This window comes from Echiichthys vipera (genome assembly GCF_963691815.1).
Source record: "Echiichthys vipera genome assembly, chromosome: 16".
Classification (NCBI taxonomy): Eukaryota; Metazoa; Chordata; class Actinopteri; order Perciformes; family Trachinidae; genus Echiichthys; species Echiichthys vipera.
This window is the reverse complement of record NC_139841.1, coordinates 25,954,936-25,978,382: the sequence shown is the minus strand read 5'-3', so window position 1 is coordinate 25,978,382 and position 23,447 is coordinate 25,954,936. Positions and strand designations below refer to the sequence as shown.

Here is a 23,447-nt window from a genome sequence, read left to right as displayed (position 1 = left end):
CTGTGCGGGCATTTATTCCTATTTAAGAGGCAATCTCCGCCGTTTGAGTGGCAGCAGGAGGTTTGGAGGGCAGGGGCTGCTATATTCGCGGCGCTAGGGGTCCTTCTGCTGATTCATAATTAGACGTGAACCCAGAGCGCCCACTACGGGGGAGGTCAGAGGGGTGAGGAGGGAGGCGGGGGAGGAGCTGGCGCCCGCCTGATGGACACCAAATGAACAAATTATGATGGCCCCCTCTGGGCGTGATGGGGTCAAACGCCGCGCGCCCCGCCGCTGACAGTTCAATTTCCCCCCAACGCAGCCCCATTCGCCGACTGCTAATTATGAATGAAAAGTTATCAGCCTCAGCCAACCCCGCCGCACACACGGACAGCGGTCGGAAGAGGTTTTCACGGTGCGGCGGGGAGGGTGGCGGGGATTTAAGAGGCATTTGTGAGAGATCCTAATGTCAAAATGTTATTAGAGAGAGCGGGAGCATGCAGAAACTGGGGAGAGGAGGAGGAGACAGAAGAGGAGGTGGGTCAGAGACAGTGACCAGGGTTAATCTAAATGCCTTTGATAACCATGCAGTAATTCTCTAAAAGGGCCCGAGCGCTCAGCTGAGACAGACTCGCTGCCTCTGTGGGCAGATTGCTGAGAAATAGAAATGACACCGGGGCCAGTGTGTGTGTGTGTGTGTGTGTGTGTGTGTGTGTGTGTGTGTGTGTGTGTGTGTGTGTGTGTGTGCTGATATGTAAGCGTGTGCACGCACAGGGAGGGGCGAGTGTGAATAAAGGAGAGGTTATTTACCCTTGTCTATGAATCCCGATGCCCATCATGTATTTATGCATAGAATTGACTCTAAATCAGATGTTGATACGCAAAAAGTTCCCTGTTCTAATCTGCATTTCTATTCTCCATTACTCCACGGCCTTCACCTGAGGAGGAGGAGAGAGTGACTAACAAGGCTCACCGCATAAACGCCGGCCTGAGAGCAGCTGTCAATCACGCTGACTGACAGGCGTGCAGACTCAGAATATAGAGTAAGTCACCACAGAGCACAAGTACAAGAGCAGAGCGGCGACGGCGTTCAGACAGCCGGTGGAAAAACACAGGCAAACTAATTGTTTACCGTAAAAAAAGTAAACACAGACTGAAAGATATCAGTCACTTTTAAAGCATCTTGAACATGAAGCCTTTATTTTTACACTATATATAATCTGAAATACGCAGCACAGTCTTTACTCCTTCATAAGTTCACACTGAAACTCTTTATTTTAGATGTGATTAGAGATCTTCCTGTTTCCCTCTCTCTTCCAGTCTTAATGCTAAGCTAACCGGCTGTAGCTTCAAATTCACTCGATATATGATAGTGTGATATGTGATAGTGGTGTCGATCTTCTCGTCTAATTCCAGGCAAAAGAAAGCAAATGAGTATATTTCCCAAACTATAGCCCTAATGACTTTAAGCAGTGACGGTTAAGGGGACGGCTAACGGCTAATGGCTAACGGCTTACGACAGGCAGAGTGTGTGCGTCATAGAACCTAACGGCTAATGGCTAACAGCGTGTGACGAGAGTGTGCGTCACAGAACCTGTTGCTTGTTGACATGCGAGCTGATTGCAGCAAAAAGAGACAGTGAATGGTCTTTTGACAGTCATATTGACATAATAATAATATAATAATTGTATATTTTTTAGCATGTGTCACAGGCATGAATCAAATGTAGATATTTTTACTCAACACTTTCAGTTCTGTTTCATTGCAGTGGACAGAATCGCAACCTTCTCTGACTAAAACAAATATATATGACATTTAAAATTAGATTAAACATTATATTATTTATGAACGTTAGCACAGGCAAAACTAAAACAAATCCACATTGCACATTTAAGTTGCATTTTATCTTGTCAAAAAAAACACAATATCAACAGAGTACATCAGCTATCCGCTGCCCTGCTTTCTAAGGGCGCACTCACACTGTTCTTCCGCACCAAAACAGGTTTTTCGGGTCAAGTCTAGTGCGTTTGACCAGTGTGAGTGCAACCACTCCATGCATAACTGCGGTCAGCTGGCCGTCCATGGCCCGTCTGAGAGAGTTGGGCTTTTGTAGAGTACGTGCGCACGTGTACAAGCACAAGCACGATTTCTACGGGGGTTCTGAGGTCATTTCTGTGCGCCTGTTCGGACATAGAAAATAGAAGGAGGGACCATGCGCGACATTTAACAACAACAACAATGGCGGTGAAAGGTTCACGTTGATGTGATGCGGAGGTGGAGTGTTTACTGCAGATTTGGTCGATGAAAAGATTCAAAAACAGTCGACAAGACGCACAAAAACACTGAGGTCTATGGAAAGATTTGGAAACAAAGCGGCGCATCGTGATGACGTCATCAATGCGTGTGACGTGTTACGGCGTGAGGAAGTATGGACAGCGAGAAGCATTGGCCGAGGCCCAGGTAGTGTGAGTACAAACGGGCCTGGAGGGGGGGACAAGGACCCTAAAGCCCGGGGCACGGTGCGGAAGGACAGTGTGAGTGCGCCCTAAATGTCTGTATAGACCGTTGGAAAACGATATCGATCAACCATTTAATGGGACAGAAGATTTTGGCCATATCACTCAGCCGAGTCAATCAGCTGAGAATGAACGTGAAGCAGCTCATCAATTCATGATTGAATTAATTGATTGTACATTTATTGTAGAGAACAAATGGGAACTTGTGATGGGCATTTTTTCAGACATAATCATTAAATGATTAATCAAATACTTGATAACTTTATAATTATGAGTAATTTATTTACAGCAAATCACCTTAATTAATCAAATTTAAGTGATTCCAAAATAAAAGCACACCTCAAACACCTGTGTGTCATGTCATTTAGGGTCTTCAAACAGGCCGGGCTAGGAGACACAAAACAGACACAACAGCAGAAAGAAAGAACGGTCTGGACATTTTCCTCCCGGGAGCAAAAAAAAACGACAAGACACAAAATATACAGACGTGCAGAGCCGCTCACATACGGAGGAGAGAAAGGAGCCGTCACACGAGGAAAGGTCAACCATCAGATATACACAACGCCGAGACACAAGGGACACAACATCTGACAGAGAGAGATGGAAGGTGACAGAGAGGAGGAGAGGGAGAGAGAGAGAGAGAGAGAGAGAGGGAGAGAGAGAGAGGGAGAGGAGAGAGAGGGGGGGGACTGAGTGGGTGGACTTATAGATGAGACACAGAAATAGAGTTCAGGGGTGTGGAAGAGCAAAAGACAGCAAGGGTGAGAAAGACGGACTATAAGAGATACAGGAAGCAGGAAGGGCAGTTGTGGCGTCCTGACTGGCTATAAATAAAAAAGGCAGGAAAGGTCAATAGTTTGGTGTCTGGAGCAGAAATGTGCCACGAGGGAGAGAGGCTCATTTCACCATCTCATATGCTGCTCTGCTGTTCTGTCAGCGTCAGACAGAAAGGGAACAATTGACTCTCAACACACAACACACTCGTTGATGGAGGAAATGTCTCTCTGTGTGTGTCTATTACACACACACACACACAGAAAAGTATACTAACCTGCATGGTGGAGGAGATGTTGGAGAGAGAAAGGCCCTCGAGGTCAGACAGCAGGCTCGAAGAGATGACCGCAGACTTCGGTGCATTTGTGGGAGCAGGAGAAACTAAAAGGAAACCCAAAGAAAACACAAATTTTAAGCATGTAAAGTCACGGTTGAGTAGTGGCATGCGTTGAATCTTTTCTGATACTGCCACTAGGAGGTGCCAAAGATAAGATGTCTCTGTGTCACCAGCCAAACACCGTTTGCTGCTGTAGTCCCAAATTATTAATTATTCCCACATCCCAGCCGTTCTTTTCATGGTGCTTTTCCTGGATTATCGCTACCAAAGTGCAAGTGGAAGTTCATTTACGCACTTTTAAGAATCTACAAGTGAACGTGGGCATTTCTAATGTTGTCTAATTCGTATACGAAAGTGACCATGATGAGAGAAAGCAGTAAGGACGTTTGAGCGACGCTCAGGTGGAGGTATGCAATTGAAAAAATGCAAATGAAGAAGATTTTAGGGTTTATTTCGGAGCTGTTAAAGAATGCCATTTTATTGTGAAGGACTGAAGTATGATCCAGGATGAGTTGACAGCTTTGCTTTGCTTCGCTCCCAGTGTTTAGGGCGTGGAGCCAAGAGTAGCGCACAGCTAATTCACCGGTGTTAGCGTCCTTTTGAAGACACAAAGCCAAATTAGGCCGTTTAAACCCTATTTGGTTACAAAGGTAAGAAGTCAGACTTTAGATTTACACCGTTAAATTAACTCACAACATTACATCATCATTTACATTTGTAGGTTAAACACAAAGTATGTTTTAGCCAAAAACTGTCCGACTGGTGACACATTTCGTTACTAATGGCTACTGAAACAGGTTTTCTCTTTCCTTGCAGTTTTATTTATTGATTCTGTATTTTGTTTAATCCTTATCTTAATGAGTAAAGCATCTTCAGTGTGACGCTCATGCGGAGTTTGTGGTCTATTAGGGAGATGAGAGCTGAGGGGAAGTGCAAAGTTGGGTGATCGTTCTCTACGGGTGTATCGGCTGAAGTGAAGTCTCTCAGCATACTGTCCGTTAATTTGGAGGAATGTTTTCAGTTGTGAACCGCTAACACTGTCCCGGAGCCGATGAACAGAACAGTCTCTGTGGAAAATGTGTAAGGGGACAGGTTTTTAAAGCAGGTTCACAAAGTGAAGGGGGACACCTGACCTTTTCTGACCTCCGACAGACACTGGAAAAAATAAAATGTTCTGCCAAAGTCTGTTAATGCTTTAAAAGCTCATCGTCCCACAGAATTCCCGTGTCTCCACTGACGCAGTTGAGAGTCAAAGAGGGGTATTTGCTTGTTGGCTTGCTTCCTACATGTTTAAAAAGGTGAAGTAGTAAAACAAAAGGTGTTTTGGGGAAATGTCAGGGACTGAGTGATTTACAGCGGGGAAAAGTGCAGACAAACTCACAGTCGTCTAGATCCAGGAGAGAGACTTCCTTCTTGGACTTCACTTCCACCTGAAAAACACACATGAAGCTACATGGATCAAGAGCACCAGGCAGGAGAAACGGATTGAGACTGTGTGTTGTGATATTCAGCGGGATGTCTCTCTCTCTCTCTCTCTCTGACACTTGACACGTTCATCCCCAAAACAGATACCCTTTCATTTCACGTCTGGCATTTTCTACGACCAGTCATGCACGGTGTTGTGTCACAGCCGATACACGCCACCTCGTGCGACTGAGGTTGGGCTTGTCAGGTGTTGACTTGCGGGAATTACAACACACGGCTGGAGCTCGCGCCGCTGCAGGCCCCAATAAAAACGCATTTAAACATACGCGTGCTTTTATCACCCTTTCTCCACAGCCTCCTAAACCAACCACAGCTCCATTCACGACACATAAAGAACCATAAAATTCCACTCTGCAGCCTCCAGGATGAGCAGACAGCAAGGGGGGGGGGGGACAAAAAAAACAGGAGTGAGCGAGAAATGTAGAGTGAAAACAAACAATAAAGTTAGAAGCTGTATCTCATCAGATCTTCTCTGATTGACGCTTGGTGGCCGTAATAGACACGGAAACCTTGTTAGTAAATGGAGGACTGAAAGAGCAAGAGAGAGGTAGAGAAAGGAGGAGAGGGAGAGAAAGATGCATAATTCATAGGCCATGACCAAATGACAAACTGTATGAAATGAGAATTTCATAGTGCAGAAAAGGGAAAGGGAGGGTGAGAAATAATGTGTTGAGTAGAACAGGTAAGAAAAAGACAATGAAGGCTGAAAAGGAGACGAATGAAAGCCTCAAATAAAGCTGAAAACAGAGGAGCAGAATTATATCCTGCGATACGAATTGTGATTTTGACAATTCCTGGGAGAACCTGGTGCTTATACAGTTGAACAGAAGAGAGCCAAAACAGGAGCTTCTCCATGAATCCTGTTAACAATCATATCAAATCCTGCTACGTGGTTCAAACACGATGTATTGTGGATACATTGCCGTTGAACGCGAGTTGAAACTGCACGTTATAGTGTGATGGATGCATGAAATAGAGCTGCATGCAGTGTGTTGTCACAGCTACAAAGATCTATAGAAGCTGTCAGTTTTTAATGTTTTTAACCGACATTTCTTTCAGTGTAGTCACTCTTCAAAGGGAGATCAGTAAAACGTGATGGCGATAATTCACATATGCGGCCTGGTCAACTGTGTGCGGAAGGTCTGAGCATCAGGTCATTGACCTGCAAGATTTTGTAACAATGCAAAAAGTGTCGCGCGGGCCGCATTGCAACAACTGGTTAGCAGGACCTGATAATTCTACTGGCGGAGAGCAAACATCCGCAGCTAAGAGGTCTGTTCTTGAAGCTACTCTGACGGTGGCGCTGGAGTACTGGAGAAGGTTGTTTTGTTTTTGCAGCTCACTCTGGTCTGCACCTTGAAGTGTGTGTTAGAAATTGTTCTCCTGCTCAGTTAAAGTTAATTTTGGCTCTCTGTTGCAAAACTAAATCATCAGTTCACCTTGGGTTTGGACTTCACGTCTGCCTTCTTCTTCTTCTTCGTCTTCTGTAGTGTGGCGGGCGAGTCCGAGTCAGAGTCGTCCTCGGAGTCGGTCTCTGAGCCGGAGGAGCTTTCGGCAGACGAGCTGCTGGCCTGGGCTACGGGTCCATTTCCGTTTTCATCGGAGTCACTGCAACGCACACGAAAAGGAAACACCGCGTAAACACAAGTGATGGCACACACTTGTGGAAATAACAGTATTGCACATTTACAGATTCCATGTATATAATTTGAGCAAATTACGGGCGACTGTGGCTCAATGGGAGAGTGGGTCGTCCTCCATTCGAGAGATTGGAGGGTTGATCCCCACCTCCCCCGGTCCACATGTCGAAGTGTCCTTGGGCAAGACACTGAACCCTGAATTGTTCCCCGTGCTGCGCATGGGTGTGTAAATGTGGTGTGAATGGTTAGATTAGATGGTATGTAGATGTCCACTGCCATCAGTGTGAATGTCTGTGTGAACGGGTGAATGTGACAAACACTGTGAAAGCACCTAGAGTTGTCAGAAGACTAGAAAGGCGCTTTATAAGTACAAGTCCATCCAAGTCCAGCAAATACTCTTGAAACCATCAATTAACAAAAACTTATATATTTTTTCTCCATCCAAACTGAAAAGCTTAAACGTGGCCAAATCAGAACAACAACGATCAATCTGTTTTTGTTTACGAAGTTAATTCAATGTTGCGTTGACTCAAAAAGATCTCCTCCATCTTTCTTCTCTCTCTTTCACTTGCTCTGTCCCTCTTCAATTTGTCCCGATAATGAGTGTTTACTTCGCCTGCCTGGGATTTTCAGCCGTTAAATTAATGAGGGGAATTGTGACGGTAACTGGCTTTTTAACTTGGGCGATGATGAAAAGCCAGTATTAATTTGGCCTACAGATTTCATTTGCTGCGAACAGGAAAAAGTGATATAAATCACCGTGGGCCTGATTAGGCCCTGCCTGAAATGACTGGGCCATAATGAGGGCATTATGCTGTGTTTGTTGTGGAAGCACTGGGGTGAGCTGCTCTAATTACTGTGTGTGTGTACGTGTGTGCGTGTGTGTGTTGGAGCACTGGGGTGAGTTGCTCTAATTATACTCACTAATGGAGAGAACAGGGTCAGCCGGCGGCCTGTCACACAGCAGAGTCAGGTACGTTCTGTGTGAGTTTGTGTGTCCGTGAGCAAATGAAGTAGAGTGCATAAGAAGCTGAATTTGCCGGTGTGTGTAAGAGAGCGTACGTGAGCACATTTGGTCGTAATGACGCAAATCTCATTCATTGGCGACACCAGGCTGCTAAATGACCAATCAAAAGTCATTATCCATTAGCCATGTAAATGTGGGTTACGCTACTGGAGGAAGATTCTCCTTGATTAGCTTGTTAATGGAACTCACACTAACGGTATTCTAGCAGCTCTGCCAGCCCGGTGTGTGTGTGTGTGTGTGTGTATGTGTGTGTGTGTGTGTTTTGTGTGTGTGTGTGTGTGTGCGTGCGTGTGTGTGTGTGTGAGATACAGACAGAAGATGTGTATATATACAGTACAAAAGGTGTGAATGGCTTGCAGACTGTTTCTGTCCCATCTGAAAACATGGATTTGGATTAAAAGCCGTTTCCCACAGAAACACAGATTTTCGTCCGATAAATTCCCACGGAAATTTAAAAATAATGATTTTGTGGGTTGTTATGAAGCGTTGTTTAGTCCCTGTGGTGGAAGTCCCATGTGGCACAGATACCCGGAGATCTGCCAGTGGATTTTGACAGTACATCATGAAACAAAACAACATGAAACGACACGAAACGACAGATCTCTGCTGCTCCATTCCGCAGGCCTTTGACCATAAAGACGGACCAAACAGCGTTCCCCTGAAGCCAGTGCCAACCGTGTCCATGCAATGGTGAGAAATACCATAATTAGGAACTTCCACGTCAGTGTCATTCAACATAAATTGCTGCAGAGGCCGCAACCTGGAGATGGAGATTCATTCAGGCTCCATTCAACGTCTACTGGACGGGCCCACGTCATGTTTTAAACAAGCCCCCTGCACAGTCATTTCCTGTTTGATCCAATCAGGAAGTGCCAAAAACTGCAGTTTGAGTGTCCACTAGGGGCAGGTTTCATAACAGAGCAGTTTCTCATTGACCCCCATGTTAAACAGGCCGTTTTCACAGCATCATTAAACCTGTTTAACCAGGCTAGTTTTTATTTTATTGAAGTTTATGAATAATTAGGGGCGTGACCTCTTGAGTGACAGCTAGCCTCTGGCCCTCACTTCTCCTCGGAGGTAAACGTCAGCCAGAAGGACGTATCTCCCTCCCCCCAACGTCACATACATGCCCTTTTTTGGTAAGAGGAAATGAGGCAGAGTCAAAGTCTGAGAAGATGGAGACTCCCGTAGGCGAGGACGATTGGATCAAGTGGAGAGAACGGACCTCAACAGAGAGGCTATGTCCATTTTTTTATACAGTCAATGGTTTTGGGGTGTCTTGCATCTTTTTGAACGAATCACAAAACGTTGTCGGTGCAAAGTTATAAAAATCCAGAAAGTGTGAGAATCAGGGCGTACTCACACTGTCCTTCCGCACCGCGCCCCAGGATTTAGACTTGTCCCCCCTCCCTCTCCCCCCGCTTGCCAGCCCGTTTGTACTCACTCAACTGGGCCTCGGCGAATGCTTCTTGCTGTCCATACGTCATCACGCCGTAACACGTCACACGCATTGATGACGTCATCGCGATGCGTCACTTTGTTTACAAATCTTTCCATAGACCTCAGAGTTTTTGTGCGTCTTGTCGACTGTTTTTGAATCTTTTCATCGACCAAATCTGCAGTAAACACTCCACCTCCGCATCACACCAACGTGAACCTTTCGACGCCATTGTTTTTAATGTCCACGCATGGTCCCTCCTTATTTTTTCTATGTCCCAACAGGCGCACATAAATTACGTCAGAACCGCCGTAGGCCTTGTGCTCATGCTTGTACAGGTGCACACGCTCGTGCTCGTACATGTGCAAACGCGCTCTACAAAAGCCCACCTCTCTCAGACGGGCTGTGGACGGCCAGCTGGCCGCAGCTAGGTGCGGAGTGGTTGCACTCACACTGGTCAAACGCACTAGGCTTTAGCCGGAAAACCTGTTTTGGCGCAGTGCAGAAGGACAGTGTGAGTGCAACCTCAAAATCCGATTTCTTCCTGGCAACAAGTAAATTGCTGAACAGAAGGAAGATTCATGCCAGAAGGTGGGTTGTCATATAGATTACAAAAATGACTCAAGTTGTGAACAGATGGTGCGTTTGAGCTTATTAATGAATTAAAGTACTGATCACATTTGCTGTTGACTACGACTTCTGGTGGCTCTCATAAACACACACCTGTCTAATTTAGCTCAGTGAGAAAAAGGAAAAAGAAACAAGTAACATGTGGACAGGAAACGATTCTTCAGGAGGAGCTGGACTGTACCTGAACGCAGCAGGAGGCTTGTTTTTCTTCTGCGGTGCCTTCTTGGTCTTTATCTTCTTTTTTGGTTCTGGTTCAGAGTCACTGGAGCTCTTTTCAGACGCACTGGAGCTCTTTCCGGAATCACTGGAGGTCTTTCCTGACTCCTCGCTGCTCTCCTCCTCGCTCTCACTGCCTGACTCTGTACAGACAAACACACATATACGGCATGTTGGCAGTTTACATACAGTCCATCAAACCCAATCCTGGGCAATTAGAGTCATAACTAAATTAGCCTTTATGAAAACAAACCTCGCTTTTGGTCAATTTTATGGTCGCCATTTTTTCAGACATCAATTGTTCTGTTATCACCTCTTTGTGTAGTTTTCATTGTTAGGGCGCACTCACGCTGTCCTTCCGTACCGCGCCCAGGGCTTTAGGGTACGTTTGTTGTCTGTTTTGTTTCAACGGAGCGTTTGGACCCGGAAATCTTATTTTGAAAGGGTGTTAGGTCAGACTGAACAGTGGGATAGTATTAAACTGCACTTGCTGTTACTATCAGTGTCGCCAAATCAACCAAGACAGATGTGCGTCCTCCACAGAGCTGGGTCTGTCTGACGTTCCTGTCTGTTATAGTGAAGGTTTTTGTTGCCACCGTACTCTACGGGGGAATTGTTGGGTCTCTGTAAATCATAAATAAGTCATAGAGTGTGGTCTTTACCTACTCTGTAAAGTGTCCTGAGATCACTTTGGTGATGATTTGGCACTATAAATGAAATTAAATTGAATTGAATTGAACCAAAAATCTTAAGGATTATAAGTTCAACACACTCCCCCATGAAGACAACAGTACATCTATCCGTCAGATTAAAAATATAAAGCTTCAAATAAAAAAAAGACAGAAACAAACCTTCACTGCTGCTGCTGCTGCTGCTGCCTTCACTGCCGCTGCTCTCAGATGCTTCATCTTCCTTCTCCTCTTCGTCGTCGGAGTAGAACTTGTCACCAGATTTGGGTTTCTTGGTCTTCCCGACTAACGGCGCCCACTCTTGCACCTGAATAGATACAGCAAAGACGAGGGAGGTGAGGAAGATTGAATGATTCAGGGATGTGCGTACTATAGATTTCAAATTATTGTCGCATCTTATCGCATGAATGCAATAATTTTTACTATTCATGCATTTGTGTCATTGCTTATTTTATAAATTTTAATTATGGGCTATGTTATTGTCCTGTGTTGTATGATTACTCTGCTGTTTGTTTATGATGTTATGCGTTTATCTTATTTTATTTTATTCTTTAGAAATAATTAATTTGCTGCTTCAACAAATGGTGCTTTATAAATACATTTGCATTAACAAATAGTTTGTATGGGTTCAATATCATCTCTCCTCTCATCTTCAGCCTCTTATCGGTCGGGTCAGGGGGGCAGCAGCTTTAGCAGGGGACCCCAAACTTCCCTTTCCCGGGCCACATTAACCAGCTCTAACTGGGGGATCTGAGGCGTTCCCAGGCCAGTGTGGAGATCTAATCTCTCCACCTGGTCCTGGGTCTTCCCCGAGGCCTCCTCCCAGCTGGACGTGCCTGGAACACCTCCCTAGGGAGGCGCCCAGGGTTCATCCTTACCAGATGATCCTGAACCACCTCAACTGGCTCCTTTCAACGCAAAGGAGCAGCGGCTCTACTCCGAGTTCCTCACGGATGCTGAACTTCTCCCCCTCTCTCTAAGGGAGACTCCAGCCCCCCTCCTGAGGAAACACATTTCAGCTGCTTGTACCCGCGACCTCGTTCTTTCGGTCATGAATGGGTTCAATATGAAGAAGATAAATAATTCTGCATTTGTCAGATTAAACTTACAGACCCAACTGTTCACACAAGGTAAAGCATGTAGCTATTAGCGGTCTGTGAGGAGTTGGAGATAGTGGATATGAACACTATATACCTCTCAATCGCTTTAATAAGATGCATAGAATTAGTCAATTACCCAAATTAAGTCAGTTTATGCTGGCATATATTTTTTTTCCCAAGACAACACAGATTTCCCAAGTTACCAGATATCTTTTCTCTTAAATCAACCTTGTATTTAGAAGTAGGAATAAAGTTTACGGATATAGCCGCTGTTTTATTGTTGTTATTGTTTTTAGTGGGAACACCACTCGCTGCTACAAAGTAACAATGATTCAGCTGGTGCTCAGAGAAAACACAGGATCAATAACATCCCTCACTTTAACTTTAGGGTCTCAGTACGAGCGGCTGAGAGGAGCAGAGGAATGAATGTTAATTTCTCCAACACAAACTGATACATCCCACAAAACAGGGTTGAAAAATGACCGTGTTGGTTTAGTGGTGGTTTAATCTTACGATAGATGATATTTGGTAAATATAATCTTAGCAAATTTTACAGGAAAATATTTAAATTTGAGATGGTGGAATCAGTTTTTAACAAAAAGTTGAACAATAGATTAACAAAATAGACATTAATCCCGTGCCGATTGAATGGTTGCAGCTCTACAAACCCCACAGTGAATGATTACGTATCTCATATCACTAAAGACGCCAAGCAAAGCATTACAAAGTGAAGGTTTTGTGGGCGACTGTGGCTCAGTGGAAGAGTGGGTTGTCCTCCATTGGAGAGATTGGCGGTTTGATCCCCACCTCCCCTTGTCCACATGTCGAAGTGTCCTTGGGCAAGACACTGAACCCCGAATTGCTCCCCGTGCTGCGCATGGGTGTGTAAATGTGGTGTGAATGGTCAGATTAGATGGTCTGTAGATGACCACTTCCATCAGTGTGAATGTCTGTGTGAACGGGTGAATGTGACAAACACTGTGAAAGCGCCTTGAGTAGTCAGAAGACTAGAAAGGTGCTTTATAAGTACAAGTCCATTTACCATTTACCATTTACAACCAACTGTTTTTATGTCAAAACAACTGGGAACCGGGCGGCTGATGGCTGAGTGGTTAGAGCAGTCGCCCCCATGTAAAGACGCTGAAGGTCCTTGAGGCGGCGGCCATGGGTTCGACTACGACCTGCGCCCCTTTGCTGCATGTCTCCCCCTCTCTCTCACCCCATTTCCTGTCTGATCTATATTATAAAGGCTTGAAAAACTACCAAAAAATCACCTTATTTAGTTGTTTTGTAACTTACTTCAGTAGGAAACGCTGCTACTCTTTTAACACTGTTATCACTTATCGCTCCTTATCACTTATTTAGTTTGTACTAATTTCATTTCAACATGCTGCTAAACTGCACGCTGCGTATTGTTGTATATTGTATAAACCTACGTTTAACCACAATGTCTGTTGCACTCTGTCACATTTAGTTGCTGTTTGATTATCTGATGTTACCTTTATTTTGATTTGATTTCTGTTTTTATGCTTATTGTCACTCTGACCCTTTCCCATCTTTGTATTGAAACTGTTGCACAATAATTTCACTCAAAAAAAAACCTTTAAAAAAAAACAAAAAAACAATGGGGAACCACTGTGTCGCCTTATTAATGTTCAGGGTTCGTAGCCTTTTCGAAGATCCAATTCAAGCACTTTAAAGGTCCATTTTCAAGGTTTTCCAGCATCTTACATCCGTGGTATATTACATATCTCTACTAATACATACATACATAATGAGAATTATTATTTTCCTTCTTTTAAATCATGTTAAAAAGAGACGGTATTACGTTATAAACAACTAAAACTGTGTCCCGTAATACCAGAAGGATAACAAATTAAATTAAAAGTTCTATCAAAAAAGCTTTAAATGGGCACATATCGAAAATATTATACTAGGATACCGATATGTCTGTGATATATCAGTCTGGCCGAACAAAGAGTGTCAGTAAGGCGGATGTCTTACTGGCTCAATGACCTCCACATTCCTCACAGACTGTTCAGGAGCAACGGCCGGCCAGTCTGACAGCTCCTGGTAACCAGCAGCTTTAATGTTGAGGCTGTGGGAGAGAGTGCCCAGTTGGAAACGGTCTCGATCTGAAGGTAGAGAAGAAAGAAATGACAGAAAATGAAACTGGGGTTGAAAATATGACAGCGGGAGGGAAAAAGCAAAGGGGGGGGGGGGTCATTTTGAAAGTAATGGAAAATAAAATAAAAGATAAGAGCAAAAACAGAAGGAAGTCAGACAGAGGATGATTCAATGTCACCTCACTGTGGTGTCAAAGTGTAACTATTGCGCAAAATCATCAAAGGGTCTTTTCTGTTCACTTACATACATCAAATAAGCCATCAAGACAGTTTTTGTCATGTAAAAACTATTAACGGAGAAACCCGGGAGAGTCGCTAACAGCTCAACGTGGCTAACAGCGATTAGCTCGGGGCAGTACGGTGAAGGCATTCAAAGGTCTTTTTTAACCACTAATCCTGCTGAAAATAACAGCAAACCTCTGCAGCAGCATGAGAAGAGTCCCTACACACAAAACAAAGCACCAGGTACAGGGGCCAGTAGGTAAGTCTTTAAAACACTCTTTTAATAATCTCTGGGTTCACTCACTACGCTGTTGGTGCTTTGTTTTGTGTGTAGGGACTCTTCTCATGCTGCTACAGAGGTTTGCTGTTATTTTCAGCAGCATTAGTGGTTAAAAAAGACCTTTGAATGCCTTCACCGTGCTGCCCCGAGCTAATCAGTGATAGCCACGTCCGGCTGTTAGCGACTCTCCAGGGTTTCTCCGTTAATAGTTGTTACACGGAAAAACTGTCTCTGTATACATACAGAGACCTTTAATATAAGAACTAGGCGTGCTTTTAATATCAGCTCCCTGTTTAGTGTGCACACACGTTCACCCTCCTCTCCGGTAGATAATCAGGGTCTGTGTCTTGGGAGGTTTGCTCTAAAAACTGTCCTTTGCAAACCAAAAAGGAGGGGGGGAGGGGGAAAAAGTTAATATTAAGAATGACAGGGGTGGTTAACGCTTTCCATAAACATCCACTAAGTGCAAACTGCTTCTGAATTTTAATGTTGTAGTGGGCGGTTTCTGTCCCTTTAGTCAAGGAGGGAGAGAGAAAGAGGAGACAGCTAAATGAGGGAGATTTCTTCCCCCTCTGAGTGTCTGAAAAAGGTTAGCATTACCGCAATAATTTACCCATCTCATTAGTCCAAGGTAAAGGGGTCTGACCTAACCGCCCTTCAGAGAGACAGACTCACCAGAATAATAAAACCACTGCCTGAATCAACTTTGCATACTCCTGCAAATGGATCCAATAGATGTAGATTTAATGTGGATTCAGTAATCGGCTTTAGATGAATCACCAAACAGCAGAGGGTTCTTAAATATTCAGCCTGTTTTGAGGATTTAATATGTAAGAGGTTGCTATAATAAATATATGAAGTACCTTTGAAGGTTGATTCGAGCACCGGGGCCGGTTTGGGGGCCAGCAGGATGCGGCGAGCGTACTTGTTGAGGGCGCCGCTCTTCTCGTTGGGCACTATGAGCTGTCTTATGAAGCGCGTTCGGTCCCTGATGTCGTAGCTCTGGTCGTACTTTCCCAGGTTGAGGATGTACTGGGTCAGCAGCTTGGTCTGGGGTTTTAAAAGAGGAGAGAAGTAGGGATGGCATGTGAGACAACAGAAGAGCATTTGTGAGTAAAGGCTGTTGGTATGTGACACTGATTCAGAAGACGCTTGTTTGCTCTGTTTGTTTGCAGAGAGTTGATTGTGTAGTTGGGGAACGTACGTGAATGTCTGCACACACAAGCCTTCAAACCAGCTAAACTAGCTTACAGGGCTTAAAAAACTAGCATCCCCAGCCTCCCAACGTCTGCTCCTGACGGGTAAAGCATTTGTCACATTTGTCAAGTGTGAAACTTTTAACAAAATGTTCCGCAAACGACAAAACGATGCTGCGAGTTATCACCTACAACTAAAAAGAAAACAATGCAGACAATAGCAGTGTTAAATACATGTTTAGCTGTAATGCTGTGTCGCATTTGTTACCGTTATTAAAGGATTGTATTTTATCTGATGCAAAAAAATAACATGATATCTGTAGGATATATATCAACTATCAGACGTCCTGCTCTCTAAATACCTGCATCGGTCATTGAAACCCCTGGTATATTTGCAATAAATGAGAATAAGCATATTTCCCAAATGTTTTATCTAAACCCTCCTATTCCCCCCCAAAAATTGATTAATCTTGGACGTCACTATAAACCAGTTGAGCAAGGATTTCCATTACCATCTTTTCTCTCCTCATTCCCACTCTCTGGTTCTTATTTCACACAATAAGTTAAGCAAAACAACAAAAAAAACATCTTCTGACCCAAAACAGCGAGACAAGAGCACTTGCACTGACATGCATTACAGTATTTAGGCAGGCACAGAAACAGAAATTACCACTGCGATGAAGGCTGCATTACAACCCAAATCTTCTTCTGAATCGTCTTCGTCCCTCCCTCTCTCCTTCTCTCTATCCTCCCTGACACATTACGAGGAGCAAGAGGTGTAATGATGTGCTCGTTTGAGGATGGCAGCGTCTGGGCTCATAAACCCGGCTCAGAGGCCAAAATCACCCCCCATCTCACTGAACGGGCCTGTATACGCCGAGCCGCACTAGAGGAGATGCTCCATTACGTTAAAGCTGTCTCGTTCGCAGCTCTACATTTAAACCGAGCATTTACCTTGGAGTCGCAGAAGTGTTCAATTACCAAGAGGCGGCACCGTGTCTTGTGAAATACAAAACTTTAAAAGAGTGATTCAGGCGCCAACGTACAAATAACAAGAATCTGATGCGTCTCATTTTTAATACTAAAATCATGCACATGCTAATTTCGACCCAGCGCCATATTTGCTCCATGTTCAGGTCAAGACATTAAAAGTCTCCTGGCACTTTGAACTTAATGTTGCACCTGCTTAGAGTTGGTCAGGTAGAGTTTGGCTGCTAGGTTGACAGTCTGCAGCTTGACAATGTCCTCCTCCGCTGTGAAGGTCTTTGCCATCTTACGGAGTACATCAGGTGCGATTTTTGGCACCCTCTCACAGTACTCTCCCATCAGCCACAGGATGCTCGCTCGAGCCATTGAGACCTGTAAGTTTGGGGCGACAAATCAAAGAGAAAGAGCAGTGGTTACTGTTTACACATGAACCCAAGGCAATGTCAGGAGAATCCGGCCCGGAGTCACACATGCAGCAGCAGCAGCACACACTCAGAGCTCGTCTGTGTCATTTGCGTTTACTAAAAACAGCAAAATTACGATAGCAGTTCTCAATTTGGTCCGAAACAACAGTGTGTCTTGCTCATTCTTAGAATTCGTCAGATGATTTTGGCGTCGGCCCTTCCCACCACAAATACCCAAATCTTTAGACTCGGACATTTTCTTTGCTGTCTTTGTGTAAAACAACCTTTCTCTTCACCCTCGGAGGTTTGTTTTCCTCCGCTGTTGGTGGATACGTGATACGAGCGTCATCAACACATGCATTCAATCTCCGCGGATGCACCGGAGGAGCAGCTGTGTTCACTCAGAGTTTAAAAGATCTCTGGATAAACTCCATTTAATGCTCGGTCTGACTGAATCAGTCATATGCGTTCTCACATACGGCCAGAGCATGTGTGAAAGGGGCTTCAGGATGCAAGCATAGATGGTGTCACGTTGCTATTTTTACGACACTTTTTAACTTGTTACGTACGGTGATGTTGTCGAAGAGCTTGGCCATGTGCTTGATGATCTCACTGTGCTGGGTGGGCTGAGTCTGAAGCAACTTCTTGATCACAACCACACTCTCGGCCACCACAGTCTCTGCAAACACAGCACACAAAAGCAGACTGTCACGGCACCTTAATATACAGAGGAAGAGGAAACTCGTACACATGTCATCAGTGAAGACATTTTTACCATCTCTGTTGGAAAGCAGCAGCACCAGACCGTTAAGACAAGTGTCCGTCACCTCGGAGATATTGGTGGCACACCTGCCGATGGCCTGAATGGTCGCTGCCGCAAACGCCTTGTCCTGACTCTTCACATAGGTCTGAAAAAAGAAAACAAGGACCGTTATCCCAAACTAACCCTTTATTGTTTATATTAATTACTGGTAATCATCAACAAACACACCTGAAATTCCCTCAGAATAGTGGAGATGTTGGCTTCATTGGCCAGGTTGGTCAGGATCTCCAACTATAAGAATCGTAAGAGACACGTTGGATCAAGTTTGGGCTGCAGATAATTTCATGTAAGATAAAACTTTATTTATCCCGGGGCGATTGTCATGAAGCAGTTGCAGAATAAAGTGGGAAAGAGTGCAAATAAACGGTGCTTAATCAGAATCAGAAATACTTTAATAATCCCAGAGGGAAATTGTTTAAATCCCAGATCAAACGCGCGCTGATGGGTCTTAAATGTCGTCTTCTGATACTGAAATGTCATGTTGAACGTATGTATGTTTGGATCCTGTCTTTATGTCTTAATGTCTTTTCTGTGATGCTGTAAATGCAGCATACATTTCAGACTCGCTCTGACAATAAAGTAATATCGTATTGTTTTCATAGATTTTAAAAAAAGGTAATACACAACCAGAGGGTGTGAAATTATTTCCCAACATTGTTCCACAAGCTCAAAATCGTATTATTTGAGGCCATATCGATGCAATGTACGAGATAAACTGGCAGTTACCTTCAGTGTTTTGATGTGTGTAGCATCTGTTGATCTCACGTAGAAACTCTTCATGTAGGGCTCAAACATCCCCTGTTTGGAGACAACTCATGTTATTAGACACTCAAAGAATCAAGACGTCAACAATCGTTATTGTGCTGTTGTCCGACAGGAGACTGACCTTCCTCTGGATGGACATCGTGGCTATATTCTGAAGCACGATGTACTGCACCTCTCTGTGCACGAGAGAAAGACAATAACACATTCAGAAACGTGGATACAGAGATACAGTATGAAGGCAAGTTATTTAGCACAGCATGATTGTTTTGCATTACCTGTGGCTTCTTAGTAGTCGAACCAGTGACTTGGTGACCATGTTGACTTCATGTTTTGGGGCCAGATGCCAATAGAGCTGAGCAACAGACATAACCACCTAAAAACACATCAACACAGTCAGATGCTATTTAAATATCTGTTTGTTTAACGTTTTAAAGGTATAATACACTTGTTGGCGTCATCTGAAACTAGATAATCTAAGGAATTCATACAAACCTAGCCCCCACCACAGCGACTTCCTGGTTGATCCAATCAGTAATTGCCAAAAGCTGCAGTTCTCTGAGTGTCCACTAGGGGCAGGTTTCATAATAGAGCAGTTTCTCTTTGACCCCCATGTTAAACAGGCCGTTTTCACAGCATCATTAAACCTATTTAAGGCCTGTTACAAAAAATTAACATTCTAGTCTGTATGTTTAGGTCATATCTCCATGACAACACTGAGGGCAAATGGACGCATCTCCCTCCCCCCCAACGTCACATACATGCCCTTTTTTGGTCAGAAGAAATGAGGCGGAGTCAAAGTCTGACCAGATGGCGTCTCCTGTAGATGAGGACGATTGGATCGAGTTGAGAGAACGGACCTAAACAGAGCGCCTACGTCCATTTTTTATACAGTCTATAATACGCTATAAACGCTAACATGCTAGCTTGTCAGGAAGTGGGCTAAATCACGCTCCAAAGTTGGACTAAGTTTTGGTGCGAAAAAACTAACATGGTCATTTTCAAAGGGGTCCCTTGACCTCTGACCTGACCTTTGTAGACATGTTCACTTCATGCCCACATTTTTTCTCATGTAGTACAAATCTGCAATTTTTTGCTAAGTGTTTTATTATTATCATCATCATCATCATCATCATTATAATTATTATAACTATTATTATTATTATTATAATTATTATTATTATCATGGTAACCAGCATCAGTATATTGCCACCTGTCTACTCAAGCCAAAAAACAATTCCTTCACATCACATTTCTCCTCCAAAAGCACTCCTGACACAAAAGGTAATTTTTCAGCTGGGCTTTAAATAGCAGGCGGACGTGTGTCCATCGTTGCAGACAGAATGAAAGGCTTCTATGAAGATGGAGGATGTCACCGTGTTGTCGCGTGTAAAGACGCAGCATGTCACATTTTAATCAACACTTTCATTTGGGAGCATTTTTCCTCCCGCTGCTACACAGCGACAGAGACCTTGAGAGTCCTGGGTGATGGAGATCTACACTCACTGTATTTTTTACCCTGCACTTTGGCAGGAAATATATATATATACTGTATATATACACTGTATATTCTCGTGGTGTGCTGTGTGTCCAGGCGTGTGTGTGTGTGTGTTCTGTATAAGAAAAGGTAATCTTAAAATGCATTACTGCTTTGAAAGTGTGTGTACATCCATGCAGGGTTACAGCAGCACTTGTGTAGCTTTTATCTCTGAGACAGGGGCGAGATACGAGCAGAGGCCACACTCAGGGCGCACCCACACTGTCCGTGCCCAAACAGGTTTTACGGGTAAAGTCTAGTTCATTTGACCAGTGTGAGTGCAACCGCTTGCCGGCCACTGCCCGTTTGGGAGAGGTGGGCTTTTGTAAGCGCGTTTACACATGTACGAGAACGAGCACGAGGCCTACGGTAGCTCTGACGTCATTTCCTGTGCGCCTGTTGGGACATAGAAAAAAGAAGGAGGGACCATGAGCGGACATTTAAAACAATGGCGGCGAAAGGTTCATGTTGGTGTGATGCGGAGGTGGAGTGTTTACTGCAGATTTGGTCGATGAAAAGATTCAAAAACAGTCGACAAGACGCACAAAAACTCCGAGGTCTATGGAAAGATCTGGAAACAAAGCCACGCATCACGATGACGTCATCAATGCGCGTGACGTGTTACGGCGTGATGACGTATGGACAGCAAGAAGCATTCGCCGAGGCCCAGGTAGTGTGAGTACCAACAGGGGGAGAGGGAGGGGGGCAAGTACCCTAAAGCACGGGGCACGGTATGGACGGACAGTGTGAGTGCGCCGTCAGAAACCTTGATCAATGTTTATATCTGTCAACATGTTAAAAAGCAGCACATTTACACATCCTACTCCTAATGGCTTGAATTGAGCTGTATATGTCTATGGTTAAAGGTACTACATGGGTACGACTCCGACCTGCGGCCCCTTTGCTGCATACCCCCATGTTTTGGAGCGGAGGAGACCTCTGCGGATGCTTCTGCGGATAATTCTGCTCAAGGTAAAAACCTCCTGGACGTCTGGATCTCAAGTTATGAGAAACAAACTGTGTTGGAGAAACAAAGATTTTTAACATGCAGCTGCTTTATTCTGTGTTTTCACCGGTTTTAATAACCACTAAAGGTATGAAATGAGAGACCCATAGTGGTAGAAAATGACTATATATTGTGCGTTGAAGTGTCCGGCTAACTCACGGCAGTGTTTCTGCTCTGCAGGAGAGGTTTGGTGTTCCTGAGCAGGAGTCTGTGATCTGGATCCATGATGTAGGGCTTGTCCTCCGTCTGGTCTTTCTTCTCCTCGGAGTCAGATTCATAGAACGTCTTCTCATTGTTCTCATCAAACGTGGCGCCCTGCAACACAAACAGCAGAATACAACGCATAAGGGCAGATGTGAGTGTGAACTAAAACCGTCCAACCTTTGATCTTAAAGTCCCCCTTGGACTGAACAAGTTGAGTGACACGCTGAGTTGTTATATATTCTATAATGGCAGTATTTCAATTATAGTAGCAAGTGTTTTTCAGTGCCTCAAGAAGCAATTACTCCCTGAACGTCTCGTGTGTAGAGGAGGAATTTGACATTTACCCAGAAACTATTTTTGTACAGAAATTCAATATTGTGAAATATATGAGTGAAAAACACAAAAGACTGTTAATCTAAAAACACAAATGTTACAATTAAAAGACTTTTTTCTCTCTGATGTTTTTATTTCAGTTTATACATTTGTGTAATTACACGTTAAGTATTCTTTATTATAATTATACTGTATAAACTGCAGGTTCACAGGATAATGCTGAGGTTATTTATATATATTTTTTTTTAAAATCCCATGAAAAGACCTAAACTAACGACATGCTGGTCCGTCTCTAAATGACTTCCACAGTTTGTGACATTCAACCCCAAGTTCATTGCTTGCTATGAAGACGTAAACTTCAATGGGTCAGGAACAGTATACTCCATTTTCTAGTAGTTTTTAGCAAACTTCACTCAAACCTGCGTATTAAGATGCTTACAAAGTGCAATTTAAAAAGTAAGTATATTGACACTTAATGGATCTGATGGTTGCAGCGCCACCGCAAAGTGATGTCGAGTTGCATTTCTACAAAAGTTGAATCTTGTAAATAACATAATTTGTGTTTTCTCTCTCCAGAGTGGAGAGTTTGTTTTACCTGCCTTCAGCTTAATTTGTTGCGATTTAAATAAAGATGCTTTTATTTTGAAAGAAAGTCTTTGGTATTGGCAGGAAGTTTTCTATCACACTCAAAACAGTAGAGTGTAAATAGGCCGTAAAAATGGTAAAATCAGAGCACAGAGAGAAGTATTGAGTGTATTAGCGACCTCTGAAGAGGGAGAGAGTCTAGCGTAAGTCGTAAATCAGTAATGTTAAGATGTGAGTCATCTCCTGAATTAATTTTGATCTGTAATAACTTGATAATGATTTGTTTAAGTAAATCAGTGTAAGCTTGATGTGTGTACTGTGAATAGTAAATGGTAAATGGACTTGTACTTATAAAGCGCCTTTCTAGTCGTCTGACTACTCAAGGCGCTTTCACAGTGTTTGTCACATTCACCCGTTCACACAGACATTCACACTGATGGCAGTGGACATCTACAGACCATCTAATGTAACCATTCACACCACATTTACACACCCATGCACAGCACGGGGAGCAATTCGGGGTTCAGTGTCTTGCCCAAGGACACTTCGACATGTGGACCAGAGGAGCTGGGGATCGATCCTCCAATCTCTCGTATTGAGGACGACCCACAGCCACAGTCGCCTCGTGAAGGCTATGACAATGCTCTAATGGAAGATAGCTAACATACTTTGTTTTCTTTTGTCTTTGTACACCGCTTTTACGTTCATCTTCTGAATTTACAATAAATTTGAAATCATCAGTCAAGTCTCAGACCATCTTTCGGAGGGATAAGCGACAAATCTGTAGCACTTTTCGCCTCGAATGGGAGGACTGTGGTTTCAAGTCTGAATGCCTCACCTCTTTCCAGGGACTGGTGAACTGGGTCCTGGCGTAGCGCGTCAGCATGGAGATGATGACCACCTGGCCCCACTCCTCCACATCCACCAGCAGGTTACAAAGCTTCCTGTAGTTCTTGTGGATCAGGTCGATACGGTCCGGACACACCTCCTCAAAAGCCATCACAACACTGCCGGCCACCAGCTGCAGAAGAGAATAAAGAAGAACAGAGAGGAAACGTTATTTCTGTATTTCTCTCTGGAGTTTACGTTTGAGTTAAGTGGAAGTTGAAAGGATATGTAGCGTTCTTGGTTAAGACAAATTGCACAAATAC

The 23,447-nt window shown here is 43.9% G+C and overlaps 1 protein-coding gene across 2 annotated transcripts in view; it reads right to left on the bottom strand.

The window, feature by feature from the left end:
* Positions 1–23,447, bottom strand: part of ap3b1a (adaptor related protein complex 3 subunit beta 1a) — a gene marked incomplete at its 5' end in the record, with an annotated part of 70,108 nt that overhangs the window by 22,817 nt on the left and 23,844 nt on the right. For both annotated transcript variants that reach the window (XM_083930415.1, XM_083930414.1), the window contains 16 exons: positions 3,547–3,650; positions 4,988–5,036; positions 6,531–6,699; positions 10,008–10,185; positions 10,894–11,038; positions 13,836–13,966; positions 15,323–15,509; positions 16,838–17,014; positions 17,616–17,725; positions 17,822–17,954; positions 18,038–18,100; positions 18,596–18,667; positions 18,756–18,810; positions 18,910–19,007; positions 21,334–21,489; positions 23,135–23,317. In XM_083930415.1, coding sequence (XP_083786541.1) covers positions 3,547–3,650; positions 4,988–5,036; positions 6,531–6,699; positions 10,008–10,185; positions 10,894–11,038; positions 13,836–13,966; positions 15,323–15,509; positions 16,838–17,014; positions 17,616–17,725; positions 17,822–17,954; positions 18,038–18,100; positions 18,596–18,667; positions 18,756–18,810; positions 18,910–19,007; positions 21,334–21,489; positions 23,135–23,317 — 2,010 coding nt within the window. The remainder of the gene's footprint in view (positions 1–3,546; positions 3,651–4,987; positions 5,037–6,530; positions 6,700–10,007; positions 10,186–10,893; positions 11,039–13,835; positions 13,967–15,322; positions 15,510–16,837; positions 17,015–17,615; positions 17,726–17,821; positions 17,955–18,037; positions 18,101–18,595; positions 18,668–18,755; positions 18,811–18,909; positions 19,008–21,333; positions 21,490–23,134; positions 23,318–23,447) is intronic.